This window comes from Crocodylus siamensis, chromosome 6 (genome assembly GCF_052110815.1).
Source record: "Crocodylus siamensis isolate JL-2025a chromosome 6, ASM5211081v1, whole genome shotgun sequence".
Lineage (NCBI taxonomy): Eukaryota > Metazoa > Chordata > Crocodylia > Crocodylidae > Crocodylus > Crocodylus siamensis.
In genome coordinates this window covers 24,061,777-24,080,147 of record NC_143400.1, presented here as the reverse complement: position 1 = coordinate 24,080,147, position 18,371 = coordinate 24,061,777, and the positions used below count along the sequence as shown (strand labels likewise).

General features: G+C 65.2%; 2 protein-coding genes across 6 annotated transcripts; both read left to right on the top strand.

Moving 5' to 3' along the window:
• The first annotated feature begins 1,892 nt into the window (after nt 1-1,892).
• Nucleotides 1,893-6,458, top strand: LOC149861727 (neural cell adhesion molecule 1-like). Its single transcript, XM_090053040.1, has 9 exons — nt 1,893-2,322; nt 2,520-2,609; nt 2,839-3,069; nt 3,725-3,871; nt 4,700-4,834; nt 5,043-5,224; nt 5,641-5,743; nt 5,911-6,052; nt 6,301-6,458. The coding sequence occupies exons 1-9, from the start codon at nt 2,289-2,291 to the stop codon at nt 6,347-6,349; spliced, it is 1,113 nt and encodes a 370-aa protein (XP_089909166.1). The 5' UTR covers nt 1,893-2,288; the 3' UTR covers nt 6,350-6,458.
• A 1,195-nt stretch (nt 6,459-7,653) lies between these two features.
• On the top strand, nt 7,654-17,255 carry LOC149861726 (B-cell receptor CD22-like). 5 transcript variants are annotated; one of them, XM_090055428.1, is made up of 15 exons: nt 7,654-7,930; nt 9,216-9,246; nt 9,380-9,421; nt 9,893-10,312; nt 10,606-10,902; nt 11,290-11,556; nt 13,158-13,418; nt 14,069-14,332; nt 14,856-15,131; nt 15,545-15,808; nt 16,162-16,261; nt 16,363-16,441; nt 16,588-16,721; nt 16,838-16,898; nt 17,076-17,255. In XM_090055428.1, the coding sequence occupies exons 3-15, from the start codon at nt 9,388-9,390 to the stop codon at nt 17,238-17,240; spliced, it is 2,622 nt and encodes an 873-aa protein (XP_089911554.1). In that variant the 5' UTR covers nt 7,654-7,930; nt 9,216-9,246; nt 9,380-9,387; the 3' UTR covers nt 17,241-17,255. The 5 variants fall into 5 exon arrangements, with proteins under 5 accessions (XP_089911554.1, XP_089911552.1, XP_089911553.1 ...); XM_090055426.1 differs by having other exon boundaries at nt 9,358-9,421; XM_090055427.1 differs by lacking the exon at nt 9,216-9,246.
• Nucleotides 17,256-18,371: the final 1,116 nt, after the last annotated feature.

Below are 18,371 nucleotides of genomic sequence, written 5' to 3'. Positions count from 1 at the left end.
AGGAGGCCACCCGCATGATCAGGGGGCAGCAGGGCAGGCCCTACAAAGAGAAGCGACAGGACCTGAACCTGTTCAGCCTCCACAAGAGAAGGCTGAGGGGGATCTCGTGGCCTGCTATAAACTAATCAGAGGGGACCAGCAGGCACTGGGGGAGTCCCTGTTCCCCCGAGCACCACCAGGAGTGACCAGGAATAACGGTCACAAGCTGGCAGAGGGGAGGTTCAGGCTAGATATCAGGAGGCGCGACTTCATGGTCAGGGCGGCTAGGGGCTGGAACCAGCTTCCAAGAGAAGTGGTGCTGGCTCCTGCCCTGGGGGTGTTTAAGAGGAGGTCAGATGAACACCTTGCTGGGGTCGTTTGGCCCCAGTACTCTTTCCTGCCATGGCAGGGGGTTGGACTAGATGATCTGCTCAGGTTCCTTCCGACCCTAGAAACTATGAAACTATAAGGTAACCCAGGCACCCAGGGGTCCTAGCCCCCCCTGCTCTCACCCCTCAGCACCCGTCCTCTATGCAGAGACCCCAGGCTCCCAGACCCTGGGCTAAGGAGCCGTAGAGAACCCAGGTGTCGGGGCCGGGACAGGATCGGGGCCCACGAAGCACCGGGAGTCGACCCCAGGTGCTGTGCGCTGGGCTGGGCCCCAACTCCTGGATTCTCTGGGCGTGGGGGTGAGGGGGGGGCTGGGAGCCCGGACACCTGGGTTTTCTGCAGCTGTGGGGGGGTTAGGGGCTGAGAGCAGGGGGTGCTGGGGCCCAGATGCCTGAGTTCACTGGGAGGCGAGGGGGAGGCTGGAGGGTGGGGGGTGGGCTGTGAGCCCCGATGCCTGGGTTTTCTGATGGGTTGAGAGCAGGGGGGTTTAGGCCAGGCCCTTGGCAGGTGACTTATGTTGTGGGGGGGGCATTGGGTCCGGCAGCTCATAGAGGAGCCAGCAGCGTGTTTTTTGGGGGTCCTGGGGGCTCAAGGTGTCCCAGGAGAGTGGAGTCAGGCAGGGATTTGGGCTGTCTGTCTCTCCTAGGGGATGGACAGATGGGGGGTGGGGGGGAGAAGGGCTGGGTGGAGACACAGCCCTGTCCCCCATCCATCTGTGCCCCCCCATGATGTCACCTGTTGTCTTTGCATCTATTTTTAGCCCCCCAGACAATGGGCGCTTCCTGCCTCCCCTGCAGCCCTCCCCCCACAAGGGTGCAGTTGGGACAGGCTTCATCCCGGGGCTGGAGTGTGGGCGTGGGGTGCAGGGCCAGGCCTGGATGCCTGGGTTCTCGGGGGAGCAGAGCGGGCTGGAAGCCTGGATGCCCGAGGTCTCGGGGGTGTGGGGGTGAGCGCACCAGCTCTGGGAGGGGAGGGGGACTGGGGGGATCAGAGTGGAGGGGGCTGGGGGCGCCCGGATGCCTGGGTCCTGGCGCGTGCGTCAGGGTGGGGTGTGGGAGGATGTTTGTGTCTCGGGCATTGTCTGTTTATCTGGGCCGGGCCCCTATAGCTTTCCCGCCTCATCCCTCCCAGTCTCAACCAGTAAGACCCAATTCCTCCCAGTCTCTCCCCCTGTGCTCCTTCCCAAGGCCTGCCCCCCCTCCCCTGCTCCAGGGGAGACCTCCCAGTTTCCCCCTGCCCCCCGCCCCAGCTACTGGGAGGAGGCCTCCCCCTACTGGGCACCAGCTTGCAGGCCACCCAGTGTGGCTAGGAGCCCGGATGCCTGGGTTATTTGAGCGGGGCGGGCAGGAGCCCGGATGCCTGGGTTCACTAGGGTGGGGGGGGGGAGTGAGAGCAGGGAGACCTGGGAGCCCGGATGCCTGGGTTCTCTGTGGGGGATGAGAGGGTTGTTGGGGTTGGGAGCGGGGGGCTTTGGGAGTCTGCACGCCTGGGTCCCAATGTGGATATTCAGGTCCTTCTCTGGGTGGGAGATGCCCCCAGCCTGGCCCACCCCCCCCCAGCCAGGGCAGGGGCTGGCTCAGGTAGGGGGGGTATGTCCAGTGCTTGGAGCCAGGGGTGAAGGTCACCAGCTGGGAGCTGGGCAGGGCTCCAACCCCCCCAGACCAGCCAGGAAACCCTCGTGGGCCTCGGCCCTGGGCCTGGCGCCAGGGAGCTGCGTCCAACTGCAGCCACAGCACATGCAGGGGAAGAAACCAGGCATCCGGGACACCACACACACACACACGCGCACACACAAATGTTTGGGACCCAGGCGTCTGGGTCCTGCCCTCCCCCCACTGGATGGGGGTGGGGGCTCCGAGCTCTTATACCCATCCCCGTCCAGGCTCTGGCAGCACTGAGCTGACCCCCTGTCTAGCAGGATGGGACCCCTGCTCCTCCTCCTCCTCCTCCCTGGTGAGGACAGCCTGGACGCCTGGGTCTGCTCTTGGGCACCTGCCCCTGGGGGGTCGACCAGTGGTGCAGCTCTCCGGCAGAACCCGGGCTCTGGGCCCCTCTGATGTCACCCCACCAGGCTCCCCCTCTCTCCTCCCAGAGCTAGGGAGGACCCAGGCATCCGGGCGGGGTGGTACTGACCCCTTTCACTCCCCCAGAGTGGGTGCATGGCAGCCCTGGGACCCTGGAGATCATCCCGGCTGACGGCGCAGTGGAGCTTGGAAATGAGACTTTCTTTCTGTGCCAGGGTGAGTGTGGGGCATGGGGCCCCCTTCTCCCAGCTCCCAGCCCCCCCATCCTTCCATCTATCCCTGTAACCATCCATCCATCCCTCCATCAACATGGCCCCATCCATGCATCTCTATGACCTTCTCGCCATCCATCCATCTCCATGTCCATCTCCATATGTATTTATCTGTCTATCTACCCCCCCTACCCCCCGGTGCGACGCCCTCATGCCCTCCCTGGTGCTGGCAGTGCGTGGCGGGGGCGAGGCGAGCCCCGTGTGGCTGGGCCCGGATGAGGCCGTGGTGCCAGAGGGGGACCGTGGCGCCGAGGCGGGGCCGTTCCGGCAGCGGCGGGTTGACGAGCGCCGCGCCGAGCTGCACGTGACGCTGATGGCGCTGGAGCAGGGCGGGCGCTTCTGGTGCCAGGGCACCTTTGACTCCGGGGATGACGTTGCTGCCAATATTGACATCCGCCCTGCTGGTGAGAGCTGGGTGCTACGGCCCCATATGGACCAGGGCGCCTCAGGCATCATATTATGAGGGTCCCTGGGCCTTATAGTCCCATAGGGACTGGGGTCCCCCAAGCATTATAGTCCCCTATAGACTGGGGACCCTGCACCCTATAGCCCTGTACGTTCTGGGGGCCTGGGGCCATATAGCCTCATATGAACGGGAGATCCTTGGACATCATATATGAGGGTCCCTGAGCCTTATAGTCTCATAAGGACTGAGGTTCTCCAAGCATCATAGCCCCATATGGACCAGGGTCTCTGGGCCCTATAGCCCTGTATAGACCAGAGGCCCTCAGGCATTATATACAGCAGTCTTTAGGCCCTATAGCCCCATAGGGATTGGGGTCCCCCAAGCTTCACAGCCTCATATGGACCAGGGTCCCTGGGCCCTATAGGCCTGTATGGACCAGGATTCCCAGTCTGAATAGTGGGCAGGGCTTACAGAAGTAGGACCAGGGGAAATGGATGGGACCTGGGCCAGGGCTGAGGGTGGTGGGCGGGGCTACACAGAAGGGGGCGGGGCCTATGCAAAGTAGCTGGAAGCTGCTACTGGCCCAGCCTTCATGCCCCTCCCCTGCTTATTGCCCATTGCCCCCCTTTATTGCCCCCCGGGGGCACTTACAGAGGACCCCAAGATCGTGGCCCTGACCCCTGCGGTGGTGGAGGTGGCCGAAGGGGCCACAGCCAAGGTCAAGTGCGAGGTCACAGGGACCCCAACCCCCACTGTGACCTGGGAGCGTGGAGGGAGTGACCTGGCCTCCGTGGGGAAGCGTGAGTGATGATGGGGGGAGGTAGGGAGGGACATTAAGGGATCGGGTGGTATGATAGGGGGAACCTGTGCAAAAAAACAGGAAAAAAAAAAAAAAAAAGGTATGATAGGGGGGTTCCACCACCCAATATCAAAAAGAATCTGCTCAATATAGACCTCCTATGGAGAACATATCAGACACAATTACCCTGGGGAGCTCGCCTATGTGGTCACGCTGCTTCCCCTGTGGAACCGGAGCGTGCTCCATCCACTCCATGCATTGACCTGGTATTACAGTGCTTCCAGGACCGGTGCAAAAAAACAGGGGGGGAAAAAAAAAAAAAAAAAAAAGGTATGATGGGGCGGCCCAGGGAGGAGCACTATGGGATTGAGGGGGGTTGATGGAATGGGGCCTTCCAGGAAGAGGCATATGGGATGGGGAGGGCTCTGATGGGGGAGCTTGAGGGAGGGACATTATGGAGTTGCAGGGTCCAGGAGGCGGCTAGGCAGAGGGATTGGGGAGGGTTGATGGGGGGCTCCAGCGAAGGGCTTTATGGGACTGGGGGGCTATGAGGGGGTGGGGGACCACCCACAAAGCCCCAGGCCCCAGTTCCCTATGGAAATTCCCCCCCAGTCTCTACTGGTTTGTACTGGGAAGGTCCCCCAAGCCCAGTCTTGGGGTCCCCCCTCCCAGTCAGGCCCCACCCCCCTGGTTGATTGACAGCTGCCCCCCATGGTGCTGTCTGCCCCCTGCCAGGCACCCACCCAAGGCGGGGCAGCAGAAGGGGGCAGGAGGGTCCCTCAAAGCCCCCCTGGGGCTGGGGGGTGATGTGTACGTGTGTGCACCGCAGGCCGCCTGGTAGTGCAGGAGGGGACACTGGTCGTGGTGGCGGCGCAGCCAGGCGACGCTGGTGTCTACATATGTCGCGGGCGCCAGGCCCGGCGCAGGCGTGAGGTCACACGCGCGGTCACACTCAGCGTGCTCTGTGAGTGTGCGGGAAGGGGGGCACTGGGGTTCGTTGCAGGGGGTGGGGCTTTGGTGGGCCTGGATGCCTGTGTGGGGGCGGGGGTGTCCTGGATCCTGGGGTGGGGGGGAGTGCATGTGGGCGCAGGACGGGGCTGGGGCTTGGTGGACTCGGCCCAGGGAGGCAGAGCTGGGGGCTGGTGGGTCTGACCAGGCCCTGCCCCCCTCAGTTTCCCCCAGGATCGAGACCCCCCACAACAGCTCAGTCTGTGCCCGGCCTGGGACCCCTGTGACCGTGAACTTCACTGTCTGGGCCCACCCTGCCCCCACAGCCACTGTGGCCTGGCAGGGCAAGACCCTCACCCTGCGGCCTCTGGGCCGGGATGGCGCCCGGCACCACTATGCCCTGCAGGTGAGTTTTCACAGCACTACGGGGCCCAGGACACGCGTGCTTCTGGCATGCAGTGCCGCTCTCCCCGCAGCCAGAAAGATCATGGATGCCCTGAATGCCTGGGTCCTTTGAGTGTGTGTGTGCATGTGTCTGTGCACACTTGTGTGTCCCATACACCTGGGTCCTGTGTGTATGTGTGTGCATGCACAAGGGTTTGTCCCAAATGCCTGGGTTCCATGTGCGCGTGCCCCGGATGCCTGGGCTGTGTGCATGTATGTCCCAGACACCTGGGTCCTCTGTGTGTGCGTGTGTGCATGCATGCACATTTGTGTGTCCCAGATGCCTGGGTTCTGCATGTCGTCCCCCCCCGCACAAGACCGGGCGGGGGGAGGGGGGACCTCTGGGGCCCCACTTCTCACCTTGACCCGTGACTCCAGGTGACCCCCAAGACCTCGTGGGACTTCTCCTCAGAGCTGGTGCTGGAGGCCTCCAATGCAGTTGGCGCGGTGCGCCACGCCCTGCACCTGGAACAGGCAGGAGGTGAGAGCCCACCCCAGAGCCAGCCGCATCTCAGCCTATTCTACTTGGCCAGAGCTGGCTGCACCCTGGATTGAGGTGGGGTATGTGGAAAACCCAGGTGTCTGGGCCTCTCTAGGAGCCGGGGTGAACCCAAGTGTCTAGGCCTAGCTCTGCCCTCCCTCCCACAGGCTGGAGGCTGCCCCCAGGGTCCGTGGCTGGGCTGGTGGCCTCAGTCTTCCTCCTTGTCCTGCTGGGCCTGGACCTCAGCTGCTGCTTGTGGAGAGGCCGCGGGGTCCTGGCTTGGACCCGGGACCAACTGTGGCGGAGTAGGTGAGCGCAGGGGTGGAGCTAATAGGGGCCCAGGGGGCGGAGCTAACAGGGGCCTTAGGGGAGCATGGTCAATGTCTGAGAGATGGGGCTAGGGAAGAGCTGGGTGGAGGGGTTTAGGAGCTTAGGGATAGAGAGGTAAGAATGAGTGAGGCTTGCTGGGTCCAGGGCTTGCTTGGGGGGTGGGGCTTGGGAGGCCCCACCCTCCCCCGCGCCCTGGTCTCATTGGCTCGTCCATTTCCTGCCACCAGCAAGGCCACCACCCAGTCGGCTGTGAATGTATCTAGCCTCCACGCCTGAGCCAGGAGGGACCTCAGGAGCCCGGGGACCTTCCCCAGCCCCACGCCCCTCCTGGAGCTGCCAAGTACTCAGGCATCCAGGCTGCTCTGGCTCTCAATAAAGCCATTCCGGACCCTGCTGCTGTCTCATGGCTCTTTGCTCCGCGCCCGGTGCTGTACCTGGCCCTCCAGAGGTAGCCGCATTTCCACCCACCCACCCCGTCCTTCCCATCCCCTGCCCTTGCCTCCCGCTGGTGTTGAGCTGCCTGCAGCCCCCAGAGGTGGCTTGATCTCCTCCCTCGAGTGTGTGATACTTGGCTGGTCCTGGATGGATCCACCCCAGATAAGCTCCTCTCCCCCCCTTCCCCCAGTGCAGTGTTACACTTAGCCCTTTCTAAGCTGCTCCCCATCAGAGCTGGCTGCATCTTGGCACCAAGCAACCCTCACCTCAAAAATTACCCCCTTCCTCCATTATGGATATGGGGTGACTCCAACGCCTCCATCTGGGGCAGCCCCCAGTCCCCCACTGCCATTCATGGCCACTCACTAGTAGGACTTGGGGGCGCCAGGCTGGCAGACAAGATGCAGCTGAGGCTGTGGGGCATCACGCCACACAACCAAGTGGAATGGAGGGGATGTGTCCTCGCCCTTGAGACTCCAGGCCGTGCAGCGGTAGGTGCCCGATGACCAGGCTGGGAAGGCCAGCTCGGGGCCCTGCTCTCCTAGTACTGCCCAGTCCCAGGTCCAGGGGTACTGGAAGATGCGGGGGTTGGTGCCCTTGGGGACGTTGCAGCGCAGCCGCACGGTTCACCCCTCAGGCACCACGGATCTCAGTGTTGCCGTCAGCATAACATCTCTTGGTCGGTCTGTGGGGGGCACTATACCCAGCAGAGCCACCCCAGAGCTGGGTGCATCATCAAGCCAAAGCAAGCCAGGGAGCCCCAGCTGGGGCAGGGATGGGGTGTTGGGCAGGGCCAAGGTTGGGTGAGAGCCTGAGCCTGGTACTGGGGCCTGAGGGTAATGGACAAGCTGAGCTGGGCAGGGCTTGGGGTGATGGTCAGGCAGGTGGACGCCTGGGTTGGCTGAGTGCCTGAGCCTGGAGCTGGAGGGGGCAGGGCTTGAGGGGTTGGGCATCCTCCTTGTGCTGCCTGGGGGCGGAGCCAGAGGGTGACTGGGGTGGGAGGAAGAGTCTTTGTATGGGCAAGAAGGGGGCCTCCCCTTTGGGGGTGGGGTCAAGAGTGGACCTCCCCCTACTTGGGGGGTGGAGCCACAGCTGCTCCTGGGGCGGGGGCGGGGCTCTAGGACAGCTGAGTTCTTCCTCAGCCGGCAGGGTTATGGGGTGAGAGCTGGGAGCCCCCACGCCTGGGTTCTGCTCTGGGTGGGGGGCAGTGGCGGCTGGGACTCCCCTTCCCCCAGAGCCACTGGTCTCCCATCCAGGCACCAACCAGGCCCTCACCTGCTTAGATACACCGTCCCTGCCCCCCTCCTCTTCCTGCCCTGGGGGTGTAATGGTGAGCTCCCCTGACAAGCCCCTCCCCCCAGCAAGGGGCAGGGCCTGATCCCCGCCACCAGCTCCCCACATCGGCCACAGGCATCACCGCAGGTACCCACGCCTCCGCCATCGCGGTGGGAGGCCTGGGGCCCCGGGCACCTGGGTTCCCAGGGGGGTCACGGGGGTGGGGATGCAGGGGGCCCAGGCATCTGGGTTCTCTGGGGGGGTCAGGGGGATGGGGGGGTGGGGGGCCTGGGCACCTGGGTTCTCTGGGGGGGGGTCAGGGGGATGGAGGGGTGGGGGGCCTGGGTTCTCTGGGGGGGGGTCAGGGGGATGGAGGGGCGGGGGGCCCGGGCACCTGGGTTCTCTGGGGGGGGTCAGGGAGATGGGGGCGCGGGGGACCCGGGCACCTGGGTTCTCTGGGGGGGGTCAGGGGGATGGGGGCACGGGGGGGCCGGGCACCTGGGTTCTCTGGGGGGGGTCAGGGGGATGGGGGCACGGGGGGGCCGGGCACCTGGGTTCTCTGGGGGGGGTCAGGGGGATGGGGGCACGGGGGGCCGGGCACCTGGGTTCTCTGGGGGGGGTCAGGGGGATGGGGGCACGGGGGGGCCGGGCACCTGGGTTCTCTGGGAGTGGAGCCAGGCCTGAGCAGGCCGGGGCTGGGGCAGGGCGCAGGTGTTCTCCAGGAGGGGAGTGGGGGCTGGGGGCTGAGGGGCAGGGAGGGCCTCAGTTTTCGAGGGGGGGAATGGGGTCCAGGGGGTTAGAGCAGCGGAGGTGGGTGTCTGGACACCTGGGTTGTTTAGTGGGGGCTGGGGGGTGAGAGGAGGAGGCAACGGGTCCCCGGACACCTGCGTTCCCCGGGGAGGCGAGCGCAGTGGGGCAGGAGCCTGGGCACCTGGGGTCTCTGGCAGGGCAGCAGGGGCTGGGCCGCTCCCCGGGATGTGGGTGGGGTTTTTTTTGTTCCACAGGGAACAAACAGACCCATTTTGAGCTTGTTTACCCCCAAAAGGAGAAGTGAGAGCTTGGGGGGGGGAGGGGGCTGGGGGCAGTGGGGATCGGGGCTGCATCACGTGAGGCATGTGCTCCCCACAAAGCCAGAGCTCCAGCTACGCTAAGCAGGGCCGGGACTGGTCGGTGCCCAATGGGAGACCCCCAGAGCCAGGGGTTTGGGGGGGTTATAGGGGCACCTGCCCCTATAGGATGCCCCCCCCACTCTTTGGGCCCAGTTCCACCCCAGAGGAAGCCACAGTGAGGCATGGGAAGCACTGGACCCTGAAGGCAGTCGGTGGGGGGGAGCACCCAGGCATCCGGGTTCGCAGTCCCCACACCCCCCAGGCCCTGTCAGAACCAAACTGGTGCCGGAGCTAAGTTTAGCTGTGCTCTTCCGCCCCAACAGTGCTGCTGCCTGGGCCCTGCGGCTCTGGGAGGTCAGTGGGGTCAGAGACTGGGTTCCCCTTTGTGGCGGCCTGGCCTGGGCGTGGGGGGAACCAGGGGTCAGAGTAAAGGGTAGGACCCAGATGCCTGGTTCCCGCTCTCAGGTTTTCACCCTTTGCTGCGCAGACTGCACCATGTGGCGGCTGGTCTGGGCCCTGTTCCTCCCAGGTGAGTGGTGGGCGGATGCCTGCGTTCCCTGGGTGGGGGCTGGGCGCCCGGATGCATGCGACCCCTGGGGGGGGATCTCTGGAACGAGTGCGGGGGGTGCCCGGGTTCTCTCCAGCTCTAGGAGGCCGGTGGGGTCTGGGGGGGTGAGAGCAGGGGATTCTGGGAGCCCGGGCGCCTGGGGTCCTGCTAGCTGGCAGAGGGCAGGAGGGTCTGCAGGGACGGGGCTTGGCATCTGGGACGCCTGGGTTCCCTGAGGGGAGCGGGCCGGGGGGCTCTGCAAGCCCAGACACCTGGGGGCTCGGGGTCGGGAGTGGGGGTTGTGGGTGTGAGCAGGGGTGCCGGGAGCCCAGACACCTGGCTTCTCCGGGAAGCCACAATCCCTGTGGCCTGCAAGTGCCTGGGCAGTGTACATTCCCCTGGACTGGGATCGGGGTGGCCCAAGCACTGCACACGGCCCCTTCCTGCCCCCAGGTGCCCTGGGCAGGTGCCAGCGCCCTGTGGAGATGCCTGAAACGCTGCTGGCCTGGCCGGGCACCTGCCTGCAGATCCCGTGCCGCTACCAGGCCTGCTTCACCCCCTTCACCAATGCCAACCCAGGGCTTGTGCACACCCTCGTCTGGTACCACAACCCCCTCTGGAACCGCCAGACCAACGGCTATGACGGCATGGAGCTGGCCCGGATTGAGGCCGCTCTGCCGCCGGTCTTGGCCTCCAGGGTCTCCTTCCTGGGCGACCTCAAGAGCAACTGCAGCCTCCTCATCCAGAACGTGGAGGCCAGGGACAACGGCACCTATGGGGTCTGGGTCAATGCCTCCTACCCCCCAGGGAAGATGAACACAAAGGGGGAGCGGTACCAGCGGTGGATGGAGAAGATTGAGGTGAAGGTGGCAGGTGAGGGAACCCAGGTGTCCGGGATCCCCGGTTCTCCCCCTTTCCACAAGCCCCCATGCGCATCCCAGAGTGGGAGGGAACCAGGCGTCCGGGCCCCAGCTCCCACTGCCCCAGCCCACCTGCCCCCATGGGGCAGAACCCGACCCCTGACCCAGACCCCTCACAGAGCAGGGTGTCTGGCCCCCACCAACCCCCTCCTGCCCTGGGGCACAAACCCAGGCATCTAGGCCCTCTCACCCCCTCCCACCCTGGGGCATGAACCCAGGCATGACCTGTGCCCCCCCTCTCCACAGCGGTCAGCCCCACGCCCCACCTGGAGGGTTCGGAGCAGCTGCGGGAGGGGGCCCGGGCCCAGCTGCGTTGCTCCCTGCTCCACCACTGCCCCCTGCAGCCCCTGAGCCTGGCCTGGAGGGGCCTGGAGGGCCTGCGGGGGACACAGTCCCGATCCTGGGCCCGGCTAGACACAGGCGGCGCTGAGACCGTGGCCCAGTTGGACCTCACCCCCCAGCGCGGGGACCACAGACGTGTCCTCACCTGCGCCCTGGACACCCGCAGTGCCCCTGTTGCAAGCCTGATGCTGCAAGTGCTCTGTGAGTGGTGGCGGGGCTGGAAACGGGTGGGGCCAAGGGAGTCGGGTGGCGGAGGGCTGTGCCCATCTCTGGAGCGGACCTGAGTGCAGAGGCTGTGGGGCCTGGCTTGGGAGGAGTGGCCAGTGGAAGCCCCGCCTCCCAGCCCACCCTGGGACGCCAGCTTGGGGCTGCCCTGGGCTGCTGGGGCCCTGGTGTGCCCAGCTCTGGGATGGAGGTGGGTGGTAAGGGGACAGGGCAGGTCCCTGGGGGTGGGGCCTGCACTAGGGGTGTGAAGTCAGTGGAAGCCCCGCTCCCAACCCACCCCGGGATGCCAGCTGGGGACTGCCCTGTGCTGCTCATGCCCCGATTCGCCCAGCTCTGGTGTGTAATGGCCTCTGCCCCCTGCAGACCCACCACGTAATGTGACGCTGACAGTGATGCCAGGGCCAGTGGTGACCGAAGGGCAGTCCGTGCAGCTGCGCTGTGACGTGCTCGGGGGCGCCAACCCCCCCATCTACCAGTACCACTGGAGCCGGAACTGGAACACCCTGGAAGAGCAGAGCCCTGAGCTGAAATTCACAGCCCAGGTGCCTCGTTCCACTGGCACCTACCACTGCACCGCCCAGAACAGCGAAGGCATGGACACGTCCCCCGACTTGAGCCTCCAAGTACAGTGTGAGTGGGGGGGCTGGGAGGGACAGGGTTTGGGGTCAGGGGAGAAGGCGGCTAGGACCCTGGCATCACACACACACACACACACACACACTCTCTCTCTCTCTCTCTCTCTCTCTCTCTACTAGGATTATTTTTGCTTGAGCCCTGCAAGGATTTATACTCGGGTCTCTTTATGCGAGGGTTGCATTCCAAAAAACCTTGCATAAAGCGAATTCACATAAAGCGAATCCATTATTACATGTAATTAATAGGGGCACGTGCCATCCTCACTCTGCTGCCCCCCCCCCAAACCATGACGAATTCAAACAGTAATTGCACAATGCAATAACTGCTGTGCGGAGAGGCTGTGAGCTCCACGCTGCAAGCAGTGGCATGCACAGCGGGCACATTGCCAAGGCAGTGTGGGGTGAGCACCTTCTCCACATGGCCCCGCTGTTCCCTGCCCCCAGCCTCCACAGCCCGGCAGGCATCACGCTGGGGCATAGGTGAGGACGTGGCCGTGGTCCCTGTGCTGGGGGGTGAGGTCCAGCTGGGCCGTGGTCTCAGCACCACCTGTGTTCAGCCCGACCCAGGATTGGGGCCATGTCCCCCTCAGGCCCCCCAGGCCAGGCTGTTCATCCTGTGCTGCCCTGGGGAGTCACCTCCTGTGCCTGCTGCTCTGAGGGGTGCTGCCCTGGGCCACAGGAGCCGTGTGGCCAGCTCAGCAGGGTGCAGGGCGCTGGGACCAGGCAGGGAGAGGAGCTGAGTCAGGCCCAGGATCAGGGCCAGGGCCCGCTGTGCCCATGCATCTGCCCCTTCCCTTGGACATGTGCACGGCGGCGGGGAGCCACCAGAGGCTCTGTCCTGCTCCCCACTGGGGCCCTGCAGCTGCACACTGCAGCCCCAGGCCCCAAGTACCCCCCCGGCTGGACAGCAGCCCCAGCCTCGCCCAGCTCCTCCCTACAGGGTCCTCAGTCCACCTCTTCGCCCATCTCACCTGCCAGAGCTGCCCTCGAGGTCACTTGGGGCCACGTGCATGTACTGTACGTGCACGCGGCGCCCCCATCTCACCGCCTTCCTCCCGCTCCCTGCCAGCTCCCTGCGGCTGGGACTCTGCCAGCCTGTAGGGAGCTCATGGCCGGCCGACTTCACGTAACATTGGATTTTTCTCTCACAGAGCAAATTTCTGGTATAAATAAGGTTGTCACATATAAGTGAATTCGCACAAAACGAATTCGCATAGAGAGAGACCCGAACATACTTAAACAGGAATCCCTAATCACATTACAGGTGTGCTGTCCAGAATGTGACCTGAGAAGTGGCTCCGTAGACATGACAGCAGCGACTGTCGGGGGCGCTGGCCTCGGGTCTTCCGCTGGGTGAAAGGGGTCTTAGTTTCTGGCTCCCTCTGTTCCAGCAGGGACTCAGCAGTTGTGTGTTATCCCAGGGTCACAGCAGGCCACGCACACGCACACATGGCGCACAGGTGTTTGGGACACCCCCACCTGGGGGCCCAGTACCTGGAGGGTGGGAGCAGGCACAACTGGGGCCCTGTAGCAGGTTGGGGAGAGAGTTGGGGCGCCTGGGTCCCGTCCCTCACCCCATGTCTCTCCCCCTTGCAGACGCCCCACGGGCCATGGCGCTGAGGCTGGAGTCGGTGCCTGCGCGTGCGGGGGCGCCCGCAGTGCTGCTCTGTTCCTGCCAGGCTGAGCCACCAGCCACCAGTTTCCGCTGGTTCTGGGACAGGCGGGAGCTACCAGGGCAGGATCGGGCCCAGCTGAAGCTGAGCTCGGCCCAGCCCAAGGATGCTGGCGCCTACGTGTGCGAGGCCCGCAACAGCATCGGCTCTGCCCGCTCTGCGCCCTGGGACCTGGTTGTGCTGTGTGAGTACCCCCACGGGCAGCAGGGAGGAGGGGCGGGGCTTCAAGGATGTTCATCAGCCCTGGCCCCAGGTGCCTGGGCTGCCAGCTCCCTGTCTGCCAGGCCTGGGGGAGCCCTTGTCCCTTCCCAGCCCCAGGCCCTGCCTGCTTTCCAGGACTGGGCTCTCTGCAGACTCAAGCAGCCTCTAGGCCCCGCCCCTTGTGGCCTCGAGCCCCACCCCTTTTTGGCATTGGGCTCTCACTGGAGCCAGACCTGTCTATCAGCCTAAGCCCCATCCCATTTGTAGCCCTGGGTTCAGCCTCTTGCCCAAGCCTGGCATCCCCCTCCCTGGTCCCGCCCACTTTTCCTGTCCATCACCCTCAAGCCCCACCCCTTCCAAGTCAAGGCTCAGGCTTTCACCAAACCCAGGCCCTGCCCACCCCCCCTAGCCCCGCCCATCCCAGCCCTCATCCTCAAGCCCTTCCCACTTCCAGCTCCAGGCTCAGTCTCTCAGCCAACCCAGCCAGCCACGTCCCTGCTCATCACCCCAAGCCCTGCCCACCCACCACAGCCTGTTCATCACCCTCAGGCCCTGCTCCTGGCACTACCAGGCTCAGGGCCTCACCCTCCCCAGGCTCCGCCCATTCCTCTGAGTCCCTCCTTTTGCCCGCAGACCCGCCAGAGGCCGTGCAGCTGGTGCTGGAGCCCAAGGGGCAGGTGCTGGAGGGCACGGTGGTGCGGCTGAGCTGTGCCGGGGGGGACGCCTGCCCTGCACCCACCTGGGCCTGGTACCACGATGGGCAGCCCCTGGCACTCCACCTGTCCGGGCCCATGCTGGAGCTGAGTGTTGGCCCCCAGCACCGTGGTGCCTACGCCTGCGAGGCCCAAAATGAGCTGGGCACCAACCGATCCCTCCCTGCCACCCTCGATGTGCTCTGTGAGTGGGGGCACTGGGGTGGGAGGGATTGTGATGGGGGGACTGGGGGCACTGGGAGCAGTGAGATGGAGCACTGGGGGTACTGGGATGGGAGGCACTGGGGGCACTGAGATGGGGACTGGGGACATTGGGGTGGGGGCATTGAGGGGACTGGGGATGACTGGGAGCATGGGGATTAGGAAGGAACGGGGGGCACTGGGGGGGACTGGGAGCACTGGGATGGCAGAGGGAGGAGCATGGGGGTGTCCCAGACACCTGGGTTCCCTGTGCACGTATGCGTCTGCATCTGTGTGTGCACGCGTGCACAACCCGGACCCCAGACTTCCCTGCACATCTGGGTATCCCAGGGGTGGGGGGAGCAGAGGGGGGACAGGAGTTGGTAGGGGGGGCTGGTCCCGGGCAGGGGTGTGGCCAGCCAGGGAGGTAGGCAGAGCATGGGGCTGGCAGGGGGCAAGGCCAGCTGGGCAGTGGGCAGAGCCTGACTCTGACTGACAGCTCCCCTGTCTGTGGTCCACCCCCCCAGTCCGGCCAAGGGAGGTGCAGGTGCAGGTGGAGCCGCAGGCAGGGAGGAAAGTGCTGGCCGGGACCCCTGTGGAGATGCGCTGTGCCGTGGGCAGTGCCCAGCCCCCACCCACCACCTTCACCTGGTTCCTTGACAATGCCACACTGGCCCCCCCTGGCCCCGATTCGGCTCTGCACCTGCCCCACGCCCACCCCCACCATGCTGGGCAGTATCACTGCCGTGCCGAGAACATCGCTGGCGCCGCCGACAGCCCCTCCCACATCCTCGAGGTCTGGTGTAAGTCGCACCCCACCCTCCATCCCCACTTGGAGGAACCCAGGAGTCTGGGAGGGACCTTACCCCAGAGGGACCCAGAAGACCGGGAGGGTCCTGAGGCCCCAACCCCCTGCCCCGCACTTCCAGCAGGACCCAGGTGTCTGGGCCTGGACCCCAGGGCTTAGAATCAAGGTCCCCTGACCTCTGACCCCAGGCATCTGACCCTAGAGCTTTGACCCCGGGCATCCAGGCCCTGACCCCAGCACCTGGGCCCCTGCCATAGGGCCTGGAACCCAGGCATCCAGGTCCTGACCCCTGACCCCAGGGCTTAGAATCCAGATGCCTTGACCCCTGACCCCAGGCATCCGGGTCCTGACCCCTGGGTGTGGAACCCAGGCGTCCAGGCCGTGACCCTTGACCCTGTGCCCCCACAGACCCTCCGCAAGCAGTGCGGCTGTTGGTGGAGCCGGGCGGGCGCCTGGTGGAAGGGGGCACTGCGATGCTGCGCTGCGAGACCAAGGCGTGGCCCCACCCCCACCGCTACGACTGGTACCACAATGGGGTGTGGCTGGGTTGGGGGGTGGGCCCAGCCTGGCCTTTGCCCCGCCTCCAGCTTCAAGCCACTGGGACCTACTACTGCCGGGCCACCAACCATGCAGGGGTCACCGACGGTGCCCTCCTTGTCCTCACCGTGCACTGTAAGAAACCCAAACATCTGGGACCCCCCACCCAGACCCCCACCAGAGATCCCATGGAGCCCAGGCATCCAGGAATGGCCCCCACCCCAAGACCCCCCCAGAGACCCCAGGCGTCTGGGAACCCCGCCCAAGACCCCCCTGGAGGAGCCCCCCCACACCCAGACCCTACCAAGAACCCAGGCATCTGGGAAACAGGCCCCCCAAACCCAGGCGATGGGACCCCCCACCCCCGGAGACCCAGGTGTCCAGGAACCCCCTGAGGCCCCCCCCGAGACCCCAAACACCCAGGAACCCCCCCGATCCCATAGAGAAACGAGGTGTCCGGCCCCCCCGCTCTCACCCCTCCCTTGCAGACAGCGCAGCCACCGTGCGGCGCATCACGGCCGTGGCCTCGGGGGGCAGCTTGGCCCTGCTCATCCTGCTGGGGGCGCTGGTGCTGGGCCTGTGGCGCTGGTACGTGTAGGGGACTCGGGCATGTGGCCCCCACCCTGACCCCCAGCTCCATCCCCCCAGGGAACCCAGGCACCGGGGTTCACCCCCCTTCCCCCCCACAGGAGGAAGCGGCAGCAGGTGCCCAACGACATTGTCCCGGTGGTCGGGGGTCAAAGGTCATTCTGGGTCAAGCACAAGAAGGTGAGGTCATGGGGGAGTGTGGGGAGGGTTGTTCTATGTGGCTGCTTCCATGCGGCCGCACCCCAGAGCTGGGCGCATCGAGGGGCCCGCGTTATGCTGTGTGCTCCACCCCAGTACTGGCTGTATCTGGGCCCAATCCTGTGCAGGTGCGGCACCAGGAGGGCGGAGCCAGGCTGGGGTTCCGCCCCCCGGGCCCTCCAGGGACCCCTGATGACGCCCTCAACTACTCAGAGATCTGGTTCCCCCCTGGCTCCCATGATGGGCTGGCCGCCTCCCCCAGGTAACCCAGGCGCCGGGGCCCCAGGGAGGGGGAGAATCTGGGTGTCTGGGCCCGGGCTAGGGGGATCCAGGTGTCCAGGCTGCTTCTCATTGCCTCCTCCCCCCAATTTTTCCCAGGATGCCGCAGGGTGACACTGTGGTCTACAGTGTCCTAAAAAAGCCGGACGGGCCCCAGAAGGTACCAGCCAGGGTGGGGCTGCAGGTCGGGAGTGAGGGGCACTGGCAGGTGTGGGGTGGCGGGGGCTGTGGGTCAGGAGTGAGGGGCACTGGCAGGGCTGGGGGTAGGCAGGGGACTGCAGGTCAGGAGTGAGCGGCACTGAGGAGGCTGCCCCTGCCCTTTGCCCTTTGCCCCCAGGCTGAGGCACGGGGCGACTATGAGAACGTGGGGTCAGCTGAGGAGCCCGAGCTCCATTATTGCTCCCTGGTGCTGCCCACACGCCCTGCGCGCCGCCCTGACCCCGTCTCAGACTCGGACTCGGACTCAGACAGCAGCGTGCAATACGCCGCCCTGCGGCATTGAGTGCCCTGCACCCATCTCTGGGGGGCACTGTGGGACCCCAGCCCCATAGTATAGCCACTTGCAGAGCCTGGGTGCCCAGCTGTGGCTGAAGGATGGAGAACCTAGGCGTCCGGGAGCCCAAGACCTCCATCCCACCTCATGCATGAAGGACGGAGAACCCAGGTGTCTGGCAGTCCAGGACCCCTGCTGGACCCCTCTCTGGAGGGGGGACAGCCCAGGCGTCTGGGATGCCAGGACCCCCACTGCACAATGCGGAGAACCCAGGCATCCGGGAGAACGCTGCCCTATAACATTGCCTGAGAGAGCTCCCTCTGGCCTGAGATGCACCCAGCTCTGGGGTAGAGCGGGCAGAAGCAGCTGCATATAACAGCCCAGGTGGACTTCATTGGGCCCAAGATGCTCCCAGGTCTGAGGTGGATCAACTGAGAACAGCTGCATGTAACAGAGCTCAAGAGAGCTTGATCATGCCCAAGTTGTGCCGAGGTCTGGGCTAGAAGGACCAGGAACAGCTGCATGTAACAGCCCAAGAGGGCTTGATCGGACCCAACATGCACCCAACTCTGGGGTAGGATGGCCAGAAACAACTGCATATAACAAAGTCCAGGACAGCTTGAATGGGCCCAAGATGCACCCAGCTCTGGGGGGGAGCTGCTGGGCCCCGGGTGAGTGTAATGCCATCCGGTTTCCTCCCCCAGCCATGCTCGGTGCTGTACAGGCCACGCGCCAGCCACATGCCCCGCCTTCCGCTCCCCCCCACAGTCATAAATGTCCTTTATGGACCATTACCCCTGGATGCCTGGGTTCTCCGGGATCCCCGGGGCGGGGCCTGTTGTCAGGGCCAATCTCTAGGCAACAAGTCTCCATCCCTTCCAGCCCATTACCCTCGAGGCTGTGGGTGTGGGGCCACGTACAGCACCTGGCGTGCGGGTGAGACTGGTGGGGGGGGAGCTGGGCTAGTGTCCTGGATGCCTGGGTTCTCCCTGCTGGGGAAGGGGTCGGGGGGGGGGGCGGTGTCGGTCTCCCGCGTGCCTGGGTTCCCCTCACTCTAGGATGAATGTGGGAGGGGGCTTTCCTGGGTTCTCCCCACCCTGGGATGGGTTTGGGAGGGGGGTATCCTGGACGCCTGGGTTC

What these genes read in the sequence shown, in the direction of transcription:
- LOC149861726 (XM_090055427.1), top strand. Translation starts at nt 9,388, where the DNA reads ATGTGGCGGCTGGTCTGGGCCCTGTTCCTCCCAG. An exon ending in TGCCACCCTCGATGTGCTCT is followed by an intron (nt 14,333 to 14,855) that starts GTGAGTGGGGGC and finishes CCACCCCCCCAG; the next exon opens with TCCGGCCAAGGGAGGTGCAG. An exon ending in GTGCTGGGCCTGTGGCGCTG is followed by an intron (nt 16,262 to 16,362) that starts GTACGTGTAGGG and finishes TCCCCCCCACAG; the next exon opens with GAGGAAGCGGCAGCAGGTGC.
- LOC149861727 (XM_090053040.1), top strand. Translation starts at nt 2,289, where the DNA reads ATGGGACCCCTGCTCCTCCTCCTCCTCCTCCCTG. An exon ending in CCTGGCCTCCGTGGGGAAGC is followed by an intron (nt 3,872 to 4,699) that starts GTGAGTGATGAT and finishes TGTGCACCGCAG; the next exon opens with GCCGCCTGGTAGTGCAGGAG. An exon ending in GGTCACACTCAGCGTGCTCT is followed by an intron (nt 4,835 to 5,042) that starts GTGAGTGTGCGG and finishes TGCCCCCCTCAG; the next exon opens with TTTCCCCCAGGATCGAGACC.